Source organism: Haliotis rubra, unplaced genomic scaffold (genome assembly GCF_003918875.1).
Source record: "Haliotis rubra isolate DU_JTF1 unplaced genomic scaffold, ASM391887v1 Scf241, whole genome shotgun sequence".
Classification (NCBI taxonomy): Eukaryota; Metazoa; Mollusca; class Gastropoda; order Lepetellida; family Haliotidae; genus Haliotis; species Haliotis rubra.
Genome location: NW_025766459.1, coordinates 1,070,821 through 1,095,416, shown reverse-complemented (window position 1 = coordinate 1,095,416; position 24,596 = coordinate 1,070,821). Strand labels below are relative to the sequence as shown.

Below are 24,596 nucleotides of genomic sequence, written 5' to 3'. Positions count from 1 at the left end.
AATAATATATTATGGTGAAGGTTTTGTCTTGGACCACAGACTTACTGGTACAGAATGTCTATTCAACACAGAAAATAGCGTTTTCCGCTTATTGAAACTTGCACGAGTAGTTCAACACAGAAAATAGCGTTTTCCGCTTATTGAAACATGCACGAGTAGTTCAACACAGAAAATAGCGTTTTCCGCTTATTGAAATTTGCACGAGTAGTTATATGCATGCCAGAAGTGGAAATTAAACTTCGAGGTGTAAGAAGAAAATGCGGCTAGCTGTCAACCATTCTTTAGCTTCATAACTCAATTTCAAAGTTATCTGTAACTTTAAAATTAATTTGACTTTCAACTGGGTTAAACTGTGTTTCTTCGGTGCAGAGACGCGAACTTCTTGGAATTATAATTTATATATCTATTTATGTCATACTAACGGATGTGCACTTAAATCTATAAAAGTACAAGTATGATGTTTACTGAAACTGACATGGGATGAATTTTATGCTACATCAGCAGATTGGTCTGTACTTTAACAATAGAAAGAAATGGAATAGACGATCACACAGTTGCATCACATCGGCCGTCAGAAGTTCTTTGTCATTGTTGCGAAATTTGCGAACATTCTAACCTAGATAAATTATGTTTATAATCCAGCGTGTCCGTGCTTCGTGTTTATCAAAGGGAGATAACTGTTTAAGGCAAGGTATATGCGACATAACAGGTGCGCGTTTGATGCTATTTCTGTCTCATAACGTCACTTCCCATTGCGTCGACGCACACACATCCGCCTGCTCGCTTCTTCGCGAGTGTATACGGTTATTAGAGACACTACCCAAGAAAGTTGATTATAATTAGTTCAAATTTGACCTTCAGTGTCCAAGATGATGGGCGATAGTCATTCGAGGCCCCTACAACCAAGGAAGAACCCAATTTCAGACGATTATAGGATAACGGGCAGTGTTTTGGGGCTAGGGATTAACGGAAAAGTGGTTGAGTGTTTCTCACGGGCGACAGGGGAAAAGTTTGCGTTGAAGGTAGGAAATCGACTCTAGAAAATTATGTCAGTATTCTTACGTGATGTAGTAAACATTTGTCTGTCGTTGAATATGTTTTTATGGTTGAGACGTTTTTGATGAATGATCATGAGAACATTTCTCGGTTGATGACAGTGTTAGGGATGACATTCAAGTGAGACCCCTCCCACTTCTTGTTGGGTTCTCTGTCATTTCCTTTCGACATTGTTCAACATTGTGGCGTTCTGTACACATTGACACGACTTCTTTGAACTTCACACAACGCTGTACTCATCAAAGAGAAACAATCAGGCGTGTGATTAAAATCTTAACATGCAGCCCGTGGTTTGTTTCAAAGTGTAATTATCAAGAGTAAAACATCATTTTAGTATCACCCAATATCATCATCAACGTCTTCAGGGAGGAACAGTGTTTAGTCTAAATGGTAGTTTATGATAACTTTGTCATTGATTAAGATTAATATTTCAGAAATGCTAGCTGTTGAACCTATGAAGATCAGAGGTAGAATTGCCTGACATAAGAGGCGTCTAATGGAATTGGGTGGTCAGGCCTGCTGCTGTGGCTGATGCATGTCATCGTACATCCCACTTGTGTAGATCAATTTTCATAATGTCAAACATTGAATTGTTTGGTTCACACTATTTGCAGATTGCTGTCATATTACAGAATATTGAGTGTGGCATTAAACAATGTACAAACCCAACCATGCAGTTCACATAGATCTACATTTTGTCATAAATCATTTCCTTCCATGTTTACAGTTTCATTCACAGGGACGTGTCGCGCTTAAAAACAGCGTTAGAAAGACATATGTATGTAGACCCTACCCTAGTACTATATAAAAGGAAAGGGATGTAATGACGGAACCACCCCCTCAATCAAAGTTAGATTTCACCATGTAAAATATTTTTAAGGCCCCGTCGAGGCCTACGAATCGAAAGCTAGATGATTTTCCTACAAAATGAGCAATAAATGGTCACAATCGGATCATTATTTCAAAAGTTATACGCCACGACTCACCGAAAACAGCTACATCTGCAATTCCACGCCAAAATCGTGGATCAGCCAAGACAGCGAAAGCTCACCTTTTAAATTCGTTTATTAATTCCAGGCAAGTTGACAGCACCCATGTAGGACTAGATCCGATCAGCAGCGCTATTCCACGGGTCTAAACACGTTTTGCAACATCTACATATCATTTCCTGGACAGTAAGCTTGCATTTTCTCCAAAATCATACTCACTTGTCGGCCATATATGACCTTGACATTCAAGTAGGGTATGTTGTATTGTGTGAGTATGTCAGTGTGGTTGGTCAAGCCTGTCAGTAGGGAGTATGTCAAGCCCGTCAGTAGGGAGTATGTCAAGCCCGTCAGTAGGGAGTATGTCAAGCCCGTCAGTAGGGAGTATGTCAAGCCCGTAGGGAGTAGTAGGGAGTATGTCAAGCCCAAGCCCGTCAGCAGGGAGTATGTTGTATTGAATGAGTGTTAGTCAGCAGCGGCGGAGACTCATGGACCTCCTGAAGGTGTTAGCATACATGAATATACATGAACCGAAATATGGAAATCTGAGACAATCACTGGATATGTTTATGAAGGAGTTAAACATATCATCAACTAGAAGGCATCAAGGAAACAGAAACAATACTGTGTTTAAAAAAGGTCCAGAATCTGATACAGCTGTTGTGTGCAGCATGCTATGAACATTCTAGGAGAATTATGACACCAATCTGAATATTACGTGATGAAATATGTATAAAGGAAGCAGTATCCTGCAATTCAGCTGTGTGTTTCTGATGTATCAGGAGGTAAAGTGTGCGACCCTGACTGACACAGATTTTATATGTTGATCTCATATTTCACAAAATATTACTTGGCCTGATTACTTGTCTCGATTGTGTTGCCATAGATACAGGGAAAGTAACGACATGCTAGAAGAAGCACCCTCACCTTTACTCTGTTTTGTCAACCAATTTCGAAGGCAAACCTTATTTGTGAATACACATGTGTCTATAGGTTAAAACACTACACAGTGGACTCTGTCAATACCGGCCTCTGTAAACACCGGTACTCTGTCTACATCGGCACAAAGTTTCAGTCCCGGCAGAAATGCACGTCATAAGCGAACCTAGCTAAACCGGCACTCTGTCAAAACCGGCATTTTTATTTGGTCCCTACTGATGCCGGTATTGACAGAGTACACTGCATATGATAACCAGACTTATTATGTTGCTTTCTGCCCAGCATACTGGAATATAAAAGATAATGCATTACGCATCATTTGACAGGTGGTTTGCTCGATACCAGTATACCATTAATACTGCGCCTTCCACATCCTATTATTACTGTCATACAGAGACCATATACCGATGGTGTCATACCATATCCTGTTTATACTGGGCAGACCTGGTTCTTATAGTTTCAAACAAGTTCGGCTGTCCGGCCAGTTTATGCAGGGCCCGGACCTTCAAGCTTCATTGTCTGTGACGGTGATGGAAGTTTGTGCAGACTTGATTGGGTTTTCTGTATGGATGCATCTCTGGGGATTACCTGTGTTGGGTTCACTTGCTGAAACACACAGCCATACAGACTTCTATAGACAAGAGACTGGGGGGACTTTTACCCCTGTCTGATGATCACAGATGTGATGACTGTGATGTTGGTGACGTGCATGCTGATGGAGCTTGCTTTGTCACACTGCACACTGCTCACTTCATGAAGCATGTTGATGACTTACACATTATGCATGCAAGGTGATTATGTGAGGGGGTGTGGAAGCCGTGTGCACCACACAAGGGGGATAACTCTTGCATCATTATTGAATCACAACACAGCAATATACACCATTCTTGTGTTCTTATTATAATGTTAATCGATCAATACTTTATCAAACTTACAAGTTACAAGAAGTTAAGGACGAGATAAATTACTTGAAAGCTAAAGTTTGTAATTGGTACGATAAAAAGATGGCAAGACATCTTAGATTTTGTTTGATGGAAACACCCAGTTCAGTTTCATTGTGAGCTGTGATATCTGAAGATAGTTTGTGAGGTTTTCCTGTATAATATGGCCGCTCGGGAATGAATTGCAACGCAGATCTGGATATAAATTGTTCAACTACGTTGTCTAAGAATGGTAGCAGATGAGAATAGATTCCCAATACACTATGTTTGTAATCCTGGAGAGGAAGGGGGGTGGGAGAATGGGTAGACGGGGTAGCACTAGAACCCAGTATACTGCGTTTGTCTCCCTCTTGGGGGTTTTCCAGGAAAGATAGCTAACCAGTATGGTTGTGACAACAGCTGAAGGTTCCTGGTCATGCAGTCTCAGCTGTTTATCTGGTGTTAGCTTTATTGTATACAGTCTGCATTGATGCATGTTAGGTGCTGCTGGCGGAGTGGAAGACAACATTCACTCACCAGTGTTGGAAATAATGAAACCCTTGACATGATCTTTATGACGTTTAAAATTGCAGCCATTTGGATGGAATAATGTGGAAACAACAGTACAACAGAGTGGTATTGTTGAGACAGAGGGGGGCACAGATTCAAGTGCAGCAGTCTTCAAGGGCCCAGAGATCTTCTTTATTTTTAACATAGGCCGGTGATGTTGTGGATGCAGTGATGGAGTTGACTATTCACTGATTGTGTTTTCTGCTCTGCAGGTGCTCCGAGATGTCCCCAAAGCGAGGAGAGAGGTCGACCTTCACTTCCGCGCATGTCATGGGTGCTGCCACATAGTTCGTATTAACGATGTTTACGAAAACAACTACTCAGGGCAACGATGTCTTCTGGTTGTCATGGAGTGGTAAGTTCTGTCTTACAGAGTGATGTAGCTGTGTCAGGATCATATCACTCCATTTCCAGATTTGCCAGAATGATATGTTTGTGATGGGAGCTGACTGATCAGCCCCGGATGTACCAGTGAAGCAGTAGATAATGTTCTTGTGATATGTGATAATTAACTAATACTCCATTGTTCTGGTTACTGGCCTGTAACTATACTCCTGCTTGTGTGTCAGTAAATGTTATATTCTGCAACTGTCACAAGCTTTTCTCTGACGGTTTGTAGATGCATGAAAATAACTTTTTTTCTGATCATCCTCACTTACCATGAGTGTTATGTGTCCCAGGGATGTATCTAGGCTTCCAAAGGAGGTGCCCTTCACAGGCAAATTGGAAAAGGTGTTATTACATTGGTATTTAACTTTTAAGAAAAAAAAGTAGTTATAAATTCAAATGTATTTCAACACAACTATCATCAGTGTGAAAGGGGCGGTAGGGTAGCCTAGTGGTTAAAGTGTTCGCCGAAGACCCAGGTTTCGATTTCCCACATGGGCTGTGTGTGAAGCCCATTTCTGGTGTCCCCCTACTATAAGCGGCATAAAACCATACTCACTCACTCAATCAATCAATCAATATATATGTGTAAAAGTAAGCATATATACATCTCTCGTAACACTGGTCCTGCTATCAGTGAAGTCACTTTCAACAAGCCATCATTTCAGAGTACAGAAACATGAATTAGGGAAAATGTTGAATGGTGTTTGCTGCAGATATCTGTCGAGTGATCATGTCTAATTCACTTATAGTTATAGCTGTATGGTTATGTGCTGTATATCCTCAGTCCAGCTCCTGCCGCAGTTTCGTTTCAGTCATTTATGTTCAGCCATCCAGTCAGTTACACTGTTCTTTCTTCAGTGAAACTATCAGGGATATCACCATTTCTTGTCTAGGCTTGTTGCATTCCATCTCATATGCAACCACAAACATCTTGTAGTATGAAGAATGTCCTCCCTTCCAATAATACTCAGAAAACCAATCTCTACAAGCCATTTACCTTACACTGCTATAAAATATATACCATACACTTCAGTACAATATACCCCACCCATTACTATACAATATAAACCACACAAACTGCTGTACAATATAAACCACACAAACTGCTGTACAATATAAGCCACACACATTACTATACAATACAAGCCACACACACTGCTGTACAATATAAGCCACACACATTACTATACAATATAAACCACACACACTGCTGTACAATACAAGCCACACACACTGCTGTACAATATAAACCACACACACTGCTGTACAATATAAGCCACACACATTACTATACAATATAAACCACACACACTGCTGTACAATATAAACACACACTGCCACACACACACACTGCTGTACAATATACCACACACACTGCACAATATAAGCCACACACATTACTATACAATACAAGCCACACACACTGCTGTACAATATAAGCCACACACACTGCTGTACAATATAAGCCACACACACTGCTGTACAATATAAGCCACAGACATTACTATACAATACAAGCCACACACACTGCTGTACAATATAAACCACACACACTGCTGTACAATATAAGCCACACACATTACTATACAATACAAGCCACACACACTGCTGTACAATATAAGCCACACACACTGCTACAATATACAATATAAAACACACACACACTGCTGTACAATACAAGCCACACACACTGCTGTACAATATAAACCACACACACTGCTGTACAATATAAGCCACACACACTGCTGTACAATATAAACCACACACACTGCTGTACAATATAAGCCACACACACTGCTGTACAATATAAACCACACACACTGCTGTACAATATAAGCCACACACACTGCTGTACAATATAAACCACACACACTGCTGTACAATATAAGCCACACACACTGCTGTACAATATAAGCCACACACATTACTATACAATACAAGCCACACACACTGCTGTACAATATAAGCCACACACACTGCTGTACAATACAAGCCACACACACTGCTGTACAATATAAACCACACACATTACTATACAATATAAACCACACACACTGCTGTACAATACAAGCCACACACACTGCTGTACAATATAAACCACACACACTGCTGTACAATATAAGTCACACACATTACTATACAATATAAACCACACACACTGCTGTACAATACAAGCCACACACACTGCTGTACAATATAAGCCACACACACTGCTGTACAATATAAGCCACACACATTACTATACAATATAAACCACACACACTGCTGTACAATACAAGCCACACACACTGCTGTACAATATAAACCACACACACTGCTGTACAATATATGTATAACAAGCCATACACTCTGACAGTTATAGTGCAATACACTGCTCACTACACAGTATATCTACAGTGTAGGATTTTTTGGTCACATTTGTGACATTTTTATGAGCCTGATCCATATTTGTGATGAGTCATTTTTGCCTCATCGCTATATGTGTCTGTCCAATCTCCTTTCACTCTTATATTCTGAGTTGGTACTTCCCTTTCACATTCAGGAAGAGCATTGTGAGAAAAGTGAACACAATTTCAACCTCCGATTTTGTCCACATGGGTTTTTTGCATGCACCATCAAATAAATAGTTTCTGTGATCGGTTCAAGCAATACTTGTATATCAGCTGTCATGTAGGAATACAGTTCTATCTCACAACTGTTTCTTATGTCATATTTAATGTACATCTGATAATAAAATAGGAGATTAACTTTATCATTACATTAGCATAAATATTTTTGGACATATTTTTGAGTGATGTGCACCTGTTTGATTATCATTTCTAGTTTACTTTGATGTGTAAGGTTGATACTTCTTGCACTCTTTTGTAGATATTCTAGGCAGGAGGTGTTAGTTTTCTGATGTACTTGTGCAGTTAGTTTTTGGGTGACAAGTACAAAAGAGATGGCCTGTGACTTGAGATCACTGTGTCTCTGTGTCTTGTCAGTTGGTTGTTAACACAAGTGTACTACATGGGCAGACATTTTTGTCCTGTGTTCCTGGGTAATCTTATTTCTTCATTAATATGACTGAAGAGTTTTTCTGTCTTTATAACTCTGAACGGGGATATTTTAGCCAGGGACTTATTTTGTAGGTCAGGTTTTTCAGTCGGTCAAGGGATGCTTTTTGACAGGAGAAAATAAGGCAGGGCTGCCAGCACATGAGAGATACAACTATATCCTCAAATCTAGGGAAGCTAACCCATGAAGGTCTGGGTTAGAATTGATCTTCAGTAACCCATGCTTGTTATAAGAAGCGACTAACTGGATCAGGTGGACAGGCTCGCTGACTTGGTTGAGACATGTCATCGTATCCCAATTGTGTAGATCGATGCTCATGCTGTTGATCACTGGATTGTCTGGTCCAGACTCGATTATTTACAGACCGCTGCCATATAGCTGGAATATTGCTGAGTGTGGTGTAAAACTCACTCACTCACTCTAGGGAAGGTTTTTGGGAAGGAGTTTTTATATATCTGAAACATGATCACTGAGGGGTGTCTACATCATTTCCCCAGACCGTGGGGGTGGTTGACAAGAAACATTCTGTACTGTTCCCCACAACTCGCACCACCCAGCCTCATGTCTGACTTCTTCCACAACAGTAATGGCCTCACCAAGATAAGAATAACTATCAGGCCTCCCCGCTCTCCTCTCCTGACATCCTGACCACCACCCCCACCCCCCAAAACACACACACGCACACCGAATTCTTCCACGACAGTAATGGCCTCACCAAGAGAAGAATAACTATCAGGCCTCCCCGATCTCCTCTCCTGACATCCTGACCACCAACCCCACCCCCCAAAACACACACACGCACACCGAATTCTTCCACAACAGTAATGGCCTCACCAAGATAAGAATAACTATCAGGCCTCCCCGCTCTCCTCTCCTGACATCCTGACCACCACCCCCACAAAATGAGAATAAACTGACCCTTGTCAGGAGCCTTTAGGGTATCGCCCAGAGGAGAACCTTCCTGGCAAGTGAGTGAAAGGACTGGTACCTGGTTCTGACATTTATCTCTCGCTACTTTCAGCATGGAGGGTGGAGAGCTGTTTACAAGGATCCAGGAACGGGCAGACTCAGCATTCACAGAGAGAGGTGAGGGGTAGGAGGGATGTTGCAGGGTCTCGTTCCGTCCTGGGATGGGGGCCTCAGGACCTCAGTCTGGCAGTCGCCAGAGGAACATGTAGTTTCAGTGTGTGATGTCTGAGTGTCGTTATATCTGGCAGACATTGTATCTTCATGGACTTCAGGGGCTAAAGCTCAGAGAGAAGTCTTGGTTGTTTATTACATTTGGTTTGTACCCCAGTAACATTGATTCTAAAGCTATAAAACACTGGTACATGCTTGTTTCAGGCTACTGCGAAAGGAGAGGTATATAGCTTACTGTGGTTCTAAACATATTTCACTCACTCTGTGAAACATTAGATATATTACCTTTCACATTCCTTTCAGTTAACTGCTGTTTAAGTTAGTTGAAATGTGGAATATTTAAATAGATGACATGAGTATTTCTGCTGATGGGTTTTCGGTGGAAAACGTCTGATTTTCATCATATGTGACGTTAAAATGACACAAGTTTTTTACTTCGTTCAATGTTGAACTCACTTTCATAATTACTGAAATAGTGTTTCAGATAAATCCTCTTTACATCTGATTTAAGCCATGTATTGTTGTTTCAGAGGCTGCATCAGTTATATGTGACATAGCGAAGGCCATACAGCATCTTCATTCCATGAACATAGCGCACAGAGACTTAAAGGTAAGGACGCCCACTCTTCTGCTTGTTTGATGATGTTTCTGTGAAATTCAATTCCTGTAAGTTGAAATTGAGACAAATTCTGTGTTGTCTTCAGTTCAATTTCATTTAAAGTTTAAGCATCAATTTTAACTTGGGCATTACTGATGCTTTTGCATAATTTAAAAATTAAATTTTAAATTGATCTTTGTGTTTCAGCCAGAAAATTTGTTGTATTCAAAGCGTGGTGATATGGGAGTGCTAAAGTTGACAGATTTTGGTTTCACTAAAGAAATCAGCAACTACAAGTCCTTACAAACACCCTGCTATACACCATATTATGTTGGTAAGTGGTAGTTATATATGTCCCGATTCTTGTTAAACGCGATATCTCATGAACTGTTGTACCCAATGTCTTCAAATTTGGTGACAGCCTACATTGGGGGATTACCCAGACACCTGTCATGTCAATTTTGGTGACCTTGACCTTATTATCAAGGTCACCACGACACTTTGACCACTTTTGAAACTCTTGTTAACGTGATATCTCATGAACTGTTGTACCCAATGTCTTCAAATGTGGTGACAGCCTACATTGGGTGATTATGCAGACATCAGTCATTTCAAGCATCTTCTATGTGACCAACAAATATAAAGTAGTAAATGTGTTATAAATATTCCATTCTTCAGCGGCGGGGGACATTGTCATATCAGTGGCAAACACTTGTTTTATATACTTTTAAGTGAAATTCATCAGTACGTCTTCACTGCAAACAGACTATAAGTGGTAGTTAAACACCCTGCTATACACCATATTACAGGGAAAGAAACCTTTCAAAATTTCCACTAGACCACAGGACCAGTGAGTGGACAATAATTATTGGTCCTGTCTGTACTTCACTGGTCCAAAATAACATTCGTAGATTTACATAACTATCAATACAAAATTCACCCACCACCAGGACCACTACAAACTTATCATTTAGTGGTCCTGATGAATTTTTACTTGCCAGGCACCACAGGACCAGTTTATTTTTCGCACACTGTATTATGTTGTTAAGTGGTAGTTAAACATTATTTAGGCAGATATGGACCTGAGATATTTTTATGGAAAATCTAAATCTTTCTTTTTGATTTTTGATGCCTTAACGTTTTACCATTTGTGTTGCAGCACCGGAAGTCCTTGGACCCGAGAAGTATGACAAGTCATGTGACATGTGGTCCCTAGGTGTTATCATGTACATATTGTAAGTGTTACACTCTCTGGGTGTTATCATGTACATATTGTAAGTGTTACACTCTCTGGGTGTTATCATGTACATATTGTAAGTGTTAAACTCTCTGGGTGTTATCATGTACATATTGTAAGTGTTAAACTCTCTGGGTGTTATCATGTACATATTGTATGTGTTACACTCTCTGGGTGTTATCATGTACATATTGTATGTGTTACACACTCCGGGTGTTATCATGTACATATTGTAGGTGTTACACTCTCTGGGTGTTATCATGTACATATTGTATGTGTTAAACTCTCTGGGTGTTGTGTACATATTGTATGTGTTAAACTCTCTGGGTGTTATCATGTACATATTGTATGTGTTAAACTCTCTGGGTGTTATCATGTACATATTGTATGTGTTAAACTCTCTGGGTGTTATGTACATATTGTATGTGTTAAACTCTCTGGGTGTTATCATGTACATATTGTATGTGTTAAATATTGTATGTGTTAAACTCTCTGGGTGTTATCATGTACATATTGTATGTGTTAAACTCTCTGGGTGTTATCATGTACATAATGTAAGTGTAACCCTCTCTGGGTGTTATCATGTACATAATGTAAGTGTAACCCTCTCTGGGTGTTGTGTACATAATGTAAGTGTAACCCTCTCTGGGTGTTGTGTACATATTGTAAGTGTTACACTCTCTGGGTGTTATCATGTACATATTGTTTGTGTTATTTTTTCCAGACTTTGTGGTTATCCCCCCTTCTATAGTAACCATGGTGCTGCCATCTCCCCCGGAATGAAGAAGCGGATCCGTAACGGGCAGTACGAGTTCCCCAACCCGGAGTGGAGTCGGGTGTCCACAGATGGTTGGTACACCTTTCACCAAAACACACTTCTTACCACTCTGCCCAGTGGACTTGTACCATAGATTGGTGTAGGACTACAGAGTACACCTTTCACCAAAACACACTTCTTACCACTCTGCCCAGTGGACTTGTACCATAGTTTGGTGTAGGACTACAGAGTACAAGTTTCACCAGTTCAGTTTCTGGTGTCCCCTGTCGGGATATTGCTAAAAGTAGCGTAAAATCATACTCGTTCACTCATTTGAAATGTGTTATTGTGCATTCCGTTTATTTGATGAGGGGACTTGCATCAATACAGCATTTATTGCTGCAGATACAGTGTGTAGCCACAGCTGGAGGAAGGTAGTTTGACCAGAGTTTATGTCTTTGTTTTTTCAGCAAAAGAGTTGATTAGAGGTTTACTGAGAACAGATCCTGATCACAGACTGTCTATATCAGAGGTGATGCAGAACAAGTGGATTAAAGTAAGTGTTGCTGTTTGTAGCGCTATAGTTAGTACAAGCTCCACCCCAGCTCGTGTCGTCTTCCTACCCTCGGGATGTCATTGTTGGCTCCAGTTGCAATGCACACAAGAATCTTTATGTTTCCTCGGACCCCATAAATGGATCTGCTGGAATGCAGTGGTGGTGATCGACTGACTTACTATTTCCCAGAAGTTAGTTCAGTCAGATTGGTTTGAGACTGCAGACCAACAGGAGAACAGCCACATTCTCCATTTATGTTGACCAAACCAGTTACACAGTAGCTGATGAAATAGTATATCAAATAGAATTTCAAAGATTTCAACAGAATTCAGATTGACTAACAAAAATATTAAGCTCAGAGATCACTTGTCATTGTCATTTGTTTGTAAACAAAATGGTCACTCAGTAGTGAGTTCAACTGTGGGTCCCCTGATACAGAAGGTAGCTGAGACTTGTGGCAGTCATAGTAGAGAGAACTCTGGAACTGGGTTATGGCTGTGAGGAGCTTGTCAGCATGTCATGATGAGTTGTCTCCCTGGCATTTCTGAAGGAGAACTTCTAAACTGTGGAATGTTTCTTGCCGATCTGTCTAGTGGTGAACTGGTGCAATCGGATAGATCTGTCTAGTGGTGAACTGGTGCAATCGGAGATTGCTGATTTCCATTTTTTCATTTTCTGAATCTCTTTGACAACAAGTTGAAAATGAGGACACTCAAGAACCGTGGAATATTTCTTGGCGAAACTTTTTATACAAATCAGACTAGTGGTGAACAGGTGCCTTTTGATAATATGGGATGTTTTAGATATATTTTTAGTGTGGTTCTTTGTCTGACAGAACTACTCAATGGTGCCGCCAACACCCCTGATGTCGGCACGGGTGTTGCGAGAGGAGGAAGATGTCTGGATGGATGTGCAGGTGGGTTCAACATAATGGCGTTGTTATCTTGGTTGATAATTCTATATTGACATAGTTTGTGTCTAAACAACTCAGGATCTCATAATTGTACAGAATGTGCTGTTGAATGAAAGCATGCAAGTGTCTTGTGGTGGTCCATGTGATTTTGGATCATTTTCTCCCAAGTTCCATATGTTTGTGTCATGTGCATTAATTTTCTGGGATCATTACTGATCACATCTATCTCAGGTTATTGAAAGGTTGCCATCACTTAAACAGAAACAAATATTCGTAATATCAATCAACTACTTATAATATCAATCATGTGTTTGTCTGGTCCAGTTTGTGACATGATGTTTCATATAGTTGTGAAAAACACAAACAATAGCAAACTCAATCAGTGAATAGATTTAACAATAGGTGAGCTTCTGTCCCTTCAGTACACTGGTTTCTTTTCTTGTTCTAACAGGAGGAGATGACCAACGCACTGGCCACTATGAGAGTGGACTATGACCACTGTTGCAACATCAAGAACCTATCTGATTCCAACAACCCCATTTTGAAAAAACGACGAACACAATCAGGCAAGACCAAGGGGGCTGAGGCTTCGTAGACTCATCTTCCATCGCCACCTGAATCATCATCCAGCAACAGCCAGCAGGCCGGAACACCACGAGAGATATTCATTTATTACCCTTAAGGACATATTGAGGAGGTATATACTAGACAGTGTTGAAGGGCAAATGGTGCATGGTTCTGCTGGCAGGTGCTTGGTGGGGAGCAGCCTGTATGTCGAGGACCAACATGTAACATGGGCCTCATAGTGGGTGGGCATTTAGGTGACTCCAGTTTTGATTCTATGCCAGATGAATTTCACAGACCAATGTCATATTTTTTTGGATTTCCCAGACCAATATCGCTCACAAAAAGGGAACAATTATCTGACTCCTGGTGAGTTACTTATAGATAACATAAGAACAGGATCTCGTCGGTGATATTTCTTTTTGTTAAGAAGGTAGGATTATCTTGGAAGAGGGATATGACTTGGTCTGGACTGTTGTGTGAGTCATCCTGTTGTCAGTGCTCCCAGTCTTCAGCCCCACATCAAACCGTGACGGCTGAACAGTTAGTAAACTCACTTATAAACATCCTGTTTTGTAGAACATGCTAAACATTGTTCAGTTCTGCTTGTTATTGTTATTCAGTTTTGAAGCTGCAACTTGTGAAGTCAACATGTTTGTTACAGTGAAATGTATTTGTTCTTTTAGGCATTTTATGGCAGTTTTGGCAAACAGACATTTAGTTGAGTGGATAAGTCTCAGTTGAGGGAATTATAAGATATATTTAACACTTATGGAATAATTTTGGCTCTGGGATGAAGGCCGGAACGGAAAAGGAAAATTGACAATGATATTTCTTGTTGTCTCCCTTGGACTTCATACACCAAGCTTTCACTCTGATTGTTTTCCCACCAATTGTACGAGAAACTATTATGACCTGCCTACACTATGTGAAATACCAGCTGAGTCTTGTATTTGTGTTGGTGGGCTGGCCTTTCCATGGTATGCAGATATCCCATACTGATCTGCTTGTCCCCAATTGCCTTATTTGAGATATATGTCAATGATGTGATGTCATCAGTGTGATATCATCATGGTGATGTCGTCTGTGTGATATCATCATGGTGATGTCGTCTGTGTGATATCATCATGGTGATGTCGTCGGTGTGATATCATCATGGTGATGTCGTCGGTGTTATGACAAGGGGACAACAGACACATGGTCACACAGCTATGTTCTTCCATCGCCTATTAAGACATGGACACGTTGCAGGGTGGTTGTGGTCTTCATGGAGTGCGGCCTCATGTAATCAGCTCCTTAAACTAGACACACATCACCGCTACAAAGTGAAGTGATTGTATGTCTTCACAGGTGATGGAGGAACATATTGTCCTGAATCTGAGGAGTATAACTTCCTTAAGTGGCATTTAGAAGCTGGTACATCTGGACTACTGATGATGCCTCAGCCAGGTGTGGCATTTAGAAGCTGGTACATCTGGACTACTGATGATGCCTCAGCCAGGTGTGGCATTTAGAAGCTGGTACATCTGGACTACTGATGATGCCTCAGCCAGGTGTAATGAGCAGTCAGTTTTACATCCGTGTATCGTCCATCTCGACATAGGACGTTAAATACGTTAGGTCCACAAGTAGTAGGTTTTACCTGAGATGAGGAGTTTCACTTGTCGTTAAGCAGGTGGAGGTGCATAAAATATACATGTATCTGAGCTGGTGAAAAGTTTTGTACTTCACTGACTGGGTCTTCAGCAGGTATTGCACACCCATTAGGGGTGGAACATGTCCCCCTTTAGCGGATATTGTACACCCTGTAGTGGTGGAACATGTCCCCTTGAGCAGGTATCGTACACCCATTAGGGGTGGAACATATCCCCCTTTAGCGGGTATCGTACACCCATTAGGGGTGGAACATGTCCCCCTTTAGCGGGTATCGTACACCCAATAGGGGTGAAACATGTCCCCCATGAGCAGGTATCGTACACCCTGTAGTGGTGGAACATGTCCCCCTGTAAAACACCAGCTTTAATGTTTCACTCTCTTGCATTTGTCTCCATGAATGACCTTGAAGCTGTTACATCTGTTACTGGGACAATGTTCAGTGTCTAGATCTTTGACAGGTCATAAGTTTGTTAATGTTTGTTACTACTGATTGTCTTTGTGCCAAGATCGTTATAAGTGTTAGACTGTCACAAGATGGTTATCATCCAAGGGAGTTGTATGGCCTCAGTGCTACTGCAGCTTTGTGAAATTTGGCCAGAAACATGGCACAGAAAATGTCACCCTTTTAGAATCAGAAGTGGATATGTTAATAATTCTCACCATCTGTACAAACTGTTCAACTGTTTGTATTTCAAATACCTCCATCACAAATCAGTAACGAACATCAAGGTCATTCATGATATTTGAATGAAATTATTATTTGGTTCAACTTGGTAAGTTTGTAGGCTGTCTATGATTTGTTATCACATGCAGACTGGTGAGATATCTTTTAGCAAAATGTTTTATGATCATGAAGATTTGTTATGTAGATGTTTGTGTACATGTGTTCTTGTGAGTTACGTGCCTTGTGTGTTTGTTAGAGTGATTTTACCATCATGTATATCATTTTACCAAACTGAGTAAGAAAGGTTTCAATCTTGACATTTTCAGAATGATATTGTGATTCTTTGATGATGATTTCAAAGCAGAAATTGTATCAGTAATTTTGTATTGAAAATGACAAATACCGTGTTCTGTGAAATCATCAGCGTGTTTCAGGTGAAAACAACATGCATTTAGTACACATATCTGTTTCCACTGTGAAACATCAGGCCACCACTGTTTAACTGAAATGTACTTTAAATAAGGATCCGTTTTAGTTTTCTCCTCAACAGGACCTTTGATAAATTACCAGTGATATTGTTTAGGATATTACAGTTAAATACAGGCTTGGTATAATTTGTGTACAGGTTGTATTATTGTGATTCTCTTCAGTCGATCATCCTGTTGGGGATAACTTACAGACACCTGTCTAACGTTCTAGGGTTGTACAAAAATGTCATACATACAGTTATTTGTTTTTTCCTTGAAGGAATGATATAATCTTAACAATGTGATTCAACTTTGACGCAGTGGTAACATTGTTATTTTGACTTCATTATCAACACTGGACTGTCTGCTAAACAGACAGGAGAGGTCTGTAATTGTACAAAGATTTCTATAAACAGTAATTGTGTTTATGATTAACTGTAAATAATGTGTCTGACGTAGGACTGTATTGTTTATTCTCAGTGGTATATGTTTACCCATTCATGATATCAAGATTCTTAGAATAAACAGATCACGGGGTATTGCTGGCCAGTTCATAGCACGGGTTGTGTTGTCCTCTTTAAAAGAGTCTATGTATTACTGAATGAGACAGATTCCTATACAGAGTCAGAGAGGAGTTGATGAAGTTCAGTAGTCTGTTATATCTTCTAAAGAATCAGCAATGAGAACCTTGTAAGAAGTGGGGTACTCTGTCTTCATGTTAGTGTGAAATATAAACCATTGAGTGATCAACACATCTTAAAAGAATCTTAAATATTTTTTCTTATCTTACATTTTCCTGGATATTAAGCCTAACAGTGAACTTGTGAACAATGGGAAAGTGTGTAAGTTCTATTGTCACTTCGTTACTGAATCTTGAGTGTCATGGTATCACGAATGGTGTAGACATTCTGTCAGCTGTACAACGTGTATTGCTCGTGTAATATATACAGAGATATGTAGATCCGTGCTGCCACAGTTACGGCTCTTTCTTTAACAATGAAAACTATACTGTTAAACTATGTAACTCTTTCAATAATACCTTGGAAAATCTACAGTCATGTTAAACACTGGTTCTGGCTCTTGACGAAACTGAGAAGTAATGCTCATATATATAAGGCTGATGAAAAGTGCCCTGAATCATGGATATTAAGAATCATCACAATGTAGCCTAAACTTGGAACAGCTAATATCTGTACCATAGATAATAAAACATGACTGTGTTTATGTATTTTGTTTGTCATTTATGAACTGAGTCAGGTTTCACTGACTGTCAGCATTGGTTCATTGTCTGATTTACCGTGATACCCCTGACCCTGTATCCATTGTCTGATTTACTGTGATACACCTGACCCTGTATCCATTGTCTGATTTACTGTGATACCCCTGACCCTGTATCCATTGTCTGATTTACTGTGATACCCCTGACCCCGTATCCATTGTCTGATTTACCATGATACCCCTGACCCCGTATCCATTGTCTGATTTACCGTGATACCCCTGACCCTGTATCCATTGTCTGATTTACCGTGATACCCCTGACCCCGTATCCATTGTCTGATTTACCATGATACCCCTGACCCTGTATCCATTGTCTGATTTACCCTGATGCTCCTGACCCCGTATCCATTGTCTGATTTACTGTGATACCCCTGACCTTGTATCCATTGTCTGATTTACCGTGATACCCCTGATCAAGCATCCATTGTCTGATTTACCATGATATCCCTGACCCCGTATCCATTGTCTGATTTACCATGATACCCCTGACCCTGTACCGATTGTCTGATTTACCGTGATACCCCTGACCCCATATCCATTGTCTGATTTACCGTGATACCCCTGACCCAATATCCATTGTCTGATTTACTGTGATACCCCTGATCAAGTATCCATTGTCTGATTTAGTGTGCATGCGGTGATCTCCTTGCCCCCGACTACCTCATTGTCTGATTAAGTGTGCATGTGGTGATCTCCTTGCCCCCAAATCCCTCATTTTCTGATGTAGAGTGCATGATATGATCCTCTGCCCACGATTCCTTCATTGTCTGATGTAGAGTGCATGATATGATCCTCCCGCCCACGATTCCTTCATTGTCTGATGTAGAGTGCATGATATGATCCTCTGCCCACGATTCCTTCATTGTCTGATGTAGAGTGCATGATATGATCCTCCGCCCACGATTCCTTCATTGTCTGATGTAGAGTGCATGATATGATCCTCTGCCCACGCGATTCCTTCATTGTCTGATGTAGAGTGCATGATATGATCCTCTGCCCACGATTCCTTCATTGTCTGATGTAGAGTGCATGATATGATCCTCTGCCCACGATTCCTTCATTGTCTGATTTAGAGTGCATGATATGATCCTCTGCCCACGATTCCTTCATTGTCTGATGTAGAGTGCATGATATGATCCTCTGCCCACGATTCCTTCATTGTCTGATGTAGAGTGCATGATATGATCCTCTGCCCACGATTCCTTCATTGTCTGATGTAGAGTGCATGATATGATCCTCCCGCCCACGATTCCTTCATTGTCTGATGTAGAGTGCATGATATGATCCTCTCGCCCACGATTCCTTCATTGTCTGATGTAGAGTGCATGATATGATCCTCTGCCCACGATTCCTTCATTGTCTGATGTAGAGTGCATGATATGATCCTCCCGCCCACGATTCCTTCATTGTCTGATGTAGAGTGCATGATATGATCCTCTGCCCACGATTCCTTCATTGTCTGATGTAGAGTGCATGATATGATCCTCTGCCCACGATTCCTTCATTGTCTGATGTAGAGTGCATGATATGATCCTCCCGCCCACGATTCCTTCATTGTCTGATTTAGAGTGCATGTGTTGTGGCCTGGAATTTACTGTCTATGTCAGTGAGAATAAAGGCTGCGGGTGTGAGGTCAACTCGTTTATTCTGAGGAATCGATTGATATCAGTAGACACTCCTGTGCTGTTACCAGCGGTCAACCCTCCTCATATTACAGGATTGTGATACCTTGAAAGTAGCTTATTTAGTATGTTGATTTGCTGAGCACATCAAGTAATGGTGACAAGTGCTGAGCACATCAGGTGAGGGTGACAAGTGCTGTGTAAATGAAAATGGCTGATGACCTATGATTTGAAATAAGCCAATCCGAATCAAGCAGGTGATTATTACAAATCACATACCTGACAGAAAGATAATCTTTCTATGACCTTGTAATGGATTGATCCAAAACAATCAGAGACCTGCATTAAGAACTTAAAACACTACTTGCCGACAACTGCTCATTGTGAACACAATGAACCTCTGTTGAACCCCAAAACAACACAGATGTAGATACATTTTGATAAAAATAACGCAACACATGAAGTTAATATAAATGCTTTTATTTCACCCTATTACACATGATATGATCCTCCCACCCTGATTTAGAGTGCATGATATGATCCTCGATCTCGAATCCCTCATTGTCTGATTTAGTGTTCACAATATGTCTGCGTTTGATTCCCAAAATTGGTACATTGTGTAAAGCCCATTCTTCGTGTCGGAGCCGTTTCTGTTGGAATATTGCGTAGATCAATGACCATAATGTCAAACACTGGATCCTCAGGGCCCAGACTCGGATCAACTAGAGATCGTCGTCATATGCCTTAAAATATGTGTATGTGCGTCAATCAATGAATCGATAAGACAGGAATATGCTGTTATGGATTGATGCTGGGCCGCAGACCCTCGGGTACCTTGTACACACCTTCTGTGAGTCACTCATTGTACGGTTGTTGGGAATTAAAACCCGGGACTTAGACAAGACGAGCGAACACTTTAGTCACAAGTCTACATCACCATTCATGACGATCAGTGGCAGCTCTCACGATTATGACGTCATACAGTTGCATGTGACGTCATAACAAAAGTTGACTCAACAATGGTTTCGTGAGAGCGGCAGATGCCGGAAACAATGGCCATTCAGATGAGTTATTAGTGGTTGGTAGCCTTGCTCTTCTAGAGAGGCATGGATGTGAGTGATGTAGACTCACTCTTCGACTTTTTCGCCGATGTGCCAAGAGCAAAAAGTCATGCGAGAGAGAAATCTCTGACACCAACTGAACCATTAAAGACTGCTCCGTTAGCAGGTAGCGGGACACTGGGCAGTCAGATAAGATATGTAACGTTGGAAAATGACCTACAAATTCGAACACACAGACAATGTCAGAACCAAGACATTTACTCCGACGATTTCTCTACTGCTGCCTCACTTCACTCCCCAAGTCTGGAGGTAGACGAGGCTTCTGTTCCGGAGTATGAGGACGACTTTGAATCAACGCCCTCTGAAACTAGTGAGAGTTACCCTACAGTGTCGGGTAGGGAGGACTCACGCGTTCAAGGCGGCAGCTCGACGGACAGCAGCGCCGTAGTTAGCTGTAGTAAACGCCGTCACCCGACCCAAATGTCACCGGGTCACTCCCAGCATGACGCTGCCAGGAATATCTGGAACGGAGGCAGGTCTATCCAGGGAAGCTATCACGTTACTAAGGCTGGGGGACATCAGGATAAGCATTCAGCTGAGCGCAGGACCACCGATCGAAGGCTGCTGGGATCAGCGTTCCGTTTGTCAGGACGAAAGGCAGGATACAAGGATATTAACAAAAGGTTTGATGGGAAGAACACAACACACTTGACATCGGGCAGATTAAGGAAACGAGGCGGTAACCAGCACAGCTCGTCTTCCGGTACCAACTCGGGGTCCGGACGCGTGAAGGATGCTGTAGACAGTGAGTTATCTTCGGACACATCTTCTGGCGTTAGTGCTAGGACCTATGACGACATCCACTTGAATAATTTCTCTGAAAGGTCGGTGAAAATGGCTTCCAGGAATAAACTGTCTCTGCCCAAAGTGGACAGGTCTGGCCGAGTTCAGCTGACCAGACATCGAGGGGACCGGTCAACGGGACACCGTGCAACAGGCCATCATGGAAACAAGGCTTCAAGCAAACAACCCCGAACGTATGTGTCAATGGCAGGTAAGGACAATGTGAGATCAGGGTCCAACACACGGCAATCCAGGAAACCCGCCATTCCAATTCCCCTGAAATCGGAGGCCATATACTGTGATGGGGAGCTGTCTGTGAACGTGAGGGGGGACAGGCGGGGTAACCCAGACAAGAACAAGTTCAATGTGACTATTACAGTGGTTCACAAGCACACTAAGTCACGACCGACACCCTACCTCGGTCATCAGACCCGCCAGCCACGGGTGTTGCCGCGGTCTCGGGCATTAGACTGGGACATTGTCCAACACAGGGCGATATTCCCAGGATTCAACACGTCCACAGACCCGGAAGTTAATCGGCGGTTCCTGCAACAGTTTGGCTTGTAGAAGCACAGGGAAGGTTTTGTTTACAGTATAGAAACAACGATACTGTGCTACTTTTACATTGTTTTCGTTCATGTATTGTTACGTTTAATCATAAAGTGTTAATATCATACTTCTCTCCTGACATGTGCCCTTAATGTTTCGTTGACATCTGTTAATAAGGACCTGTTTAACTTGGAGATTGTTTTTGTAGGATAATGCAGTATAACCCCACGTTGACATTAAAATATACACAAATAATTATATATAAAACCGATCTGTTGTATGTCTGTTGTTGTTGAACCATGTATTCATTAATCTTCTAGCTTTTTTACACTGGTCTGTAAGTAGTCGAATCTGGATCAGACAATTCAGTGACCGACACGAGGTACTATCTAAACAGTTACAATGACATGTATCAACCAGGCCAGTGAGACTCTAACGACAAGCAGGTGTTGATGAAGACTAGTTCTACCCAGATCGTCACGGACTGACAGTACCATGTGTGTAGCGAGGTTCCAGTCTTGTGGTATATGTGTATTGATTTTGTAACGCGAACGTTATTAATAATTGAATTCTCAAGTGAGTTTTAAATACGGCGTTTTTGTCCTGCTGGTACTGCATCACTTGCTTGTGCACGGGGACAGTGTATAGCAACAGGTGAGTGAGTGAGATATATTCCCTTATCCGGCAGCTGGATGCAGAAAGAAAGCCCATCAGTGATACCAGTATTTGACTTCAACTCTGAGCACAGTAACATATCTTATGCTAGGCATTATATAATAGGCACTTTCTCAGTAAAGTACTGATTCTAGTACTTTTGTTGGGTTTGAGTCCCATGCGGGATTCGAACCCACACCCTCATGAGAAACCAAATCGCCAGCACGCTGTCAGCCGCCTAACCCACTCAGACACATCACGACTCAAGTACTAGAATGTGTACTGAGAAAGTGTAATCCCAAATATAACGTGTTACGTTTGACCACTACTGGCATTGTGTATTCTGAGCCCGAGTATCGGGTGTCTGGAGCTCCTTCAGGGAGTGTAGGAAATAAGCCCAACACTCAGCCAGACATCTGGGCTGGTAACTTCAAAAACTTACCAGCCCAGAAGAGATTTAACAAGTCCTTCCTAAATACTAAATAGACAGTGCCAGTGGACACGTTATCTCATTATTTTTTTCACCCGTCCATTGGGCTGGCTAGCTGTAAAATTATACCGTCCGGCTGAAATCTAGCCCGTCTCGGGCGGTCGGACGGGCCTTATTTCATACACTGCTTAAAGACGTACCAGATGACGCGTACTTCCCAAAGTTCTTGCAAATGGTTACCGTTGAAGTCAGAAGTATACTGAAGTTGCCACACGTACCGGGACCCAAGCAGGTAAAAAGCGGGTGCATTTTCTTAAGAGATGTTCTCAAACATATACGTTCGGTAGTGGTATCTTTTGTACAGAAATATACCTATATCACCGAAATGGAGGGTTGCAATACACTCACATTCAAAAGGTTTTATCTGGTGAACCCTAAGCGAAGAATACACATGCGTTCTTAAGCCAATCAGGTGTCAGCTGTTTAGGCAGTTCGGCTACAGTTCGATTTGGAAATGTCGATTTAAATAAAATAAAAACACTGTCCAGAAGACAACGCTATACCTGTTCAACCTGTTGCACTTTCCATTCCTAAACAATCGATTATATATACATCCGTGCATAAAATAAGCACCACTCTGTATTTTTACCAATTAATTTTGTCTGAAATGAAATTCTAAACTCTTTCCAAAAAATAACCTTTATAATTTGATAGAGCAAGCATTTAACATTTCAAAAACGAAAACATCATTGAAATTACCATGTATTTTAATTAGGATAATTGCCTATATTTTATAACAGGTGTTTTTCTGTCCTAAAACAAGTTACCTTATTTTGAAAAGTGAAAGTAATAATTGATTGTTGTGTGACCTATAAATTCGTTATTTATTGTGAATGGATGAAAGTTTGTAAAATTAAGATTTAGGAAAAGTTACAGTCAAACTAGAAAAACGGAAAATGTTATAATTCAGTAACAGTTGTTTACAAACAAAACAAACAGATTTTAGCTGTAATTATCAGTATCAGGCAAGAAGAAGCGTTTATTTATTACAATAAACTCAAAATCATAAAAAAATTATTCCAAAAACATATTAATGTGGCCTTTTTCAGTTTTTGTCAATTAATAATAATAATTATAATAAGAATGGCCTGATAATGTAAGCCTCTTCATGGTGGGCCTAGATAGGGGAAAGCTGGTTTCCTTACTGGGTTACAAACAGACAAGAAGAAATCAATCTTTCACTTCCGCAGCCCAGTCAGCCTTCCTCCGGTAGTCAAACCAACCACACTGGAGATGGGACTTGCCCAAAGGGAAAGCACAGTGCCCGATCAAGAATATCTTGGTCAAACCATCTTAAAACCACACTACTTGAGTGTGCGAGAGCGCCAGGGACAGGGTGGCCTGATAATCCACGAATTAACGGCAAGTCGCTTAAGCTGCAGTGGGACAATGCCATGCCCATATATGCTTTCCTGACGGAGCAAAATCTCCGAGATCAATTCCGGCGGCTTAAAAATCTCATGCCCCGTGAGCCAGTTCAACCCACAACTGGTGCCCGTCAGGAACCTTTGCATGAGCAGAATGCTAAAGTGGCAGCAGACCCAAAAACTTCTGATGGACGTCCGCGTTAACCTCTCTCTTCTTCTTGGTGGAAACTCTTCCGGCGTAGAGCGAACTGGCCCCGAAATT

The 24,596-nt window shown here is 41.3% G+C and overlaps 1 protein-coding gene across 1 annotated transcript; it reads left to right on the top strand.

Moving 5' to 3' along the window:
- Window positions 1-753: 753 nt before the first annotated feature.
- LOC124278764 (MAP kinase-activated protein kinase 2-like) lies at window positions 754-17,694 on the top strand. The gene is made up of 10 exons (XM_046714535.1): window positions 754-1,022; window positions 4,684-4,826; window positions 8,940-9,004; window positions 9,589-9,668; window positions 9,864-9,990; window positions 10,816-10,891; window positions 11,618-11,742; window positions 12,121-12,206; window positions 13,042-13,122; window positions 13,571-17,694. The coding sequence occupies exons 1-10, from the start codon at window positions 870-872 to the stop codon at window positions 13,712-13,714; spliced, it is 1,080 nt and encodes a 359-aa protein (XP_046570491.1). The 5' UTR covers window positions 754-869; the 3' UTR covers window positions 13,715-17,694.
- The last annotated feature ends 6,902 nt before the right edge of the window (window positions 17,695-24,596 follow it).

Excerpts from the sequence above, each read along its gene's own strand:
- LOC124278764 (XM_046714535.1), top strand. The coding sequence starts at position 870 with ATGATGGGCGATAGTCATTCGAGGCCCCTACAACCAAGGAAGAACCCA. Across the intron at positions 4,827-8,939 it reads CTTCTGGTTGTCATGGAGTG|CATGGAGGGTGGAGAGCTGT; the intron begins GTAAGTTCTGTC and ends CGCTACTTTCAG. Across the intron at positions 9,991-10,815 it reads CTATACACCATATTATGTTG|CACCGGAAGTCCTTGGACCC; the intron begins GTAAGTGGTAGT and ends TTTGTGTTGCAG.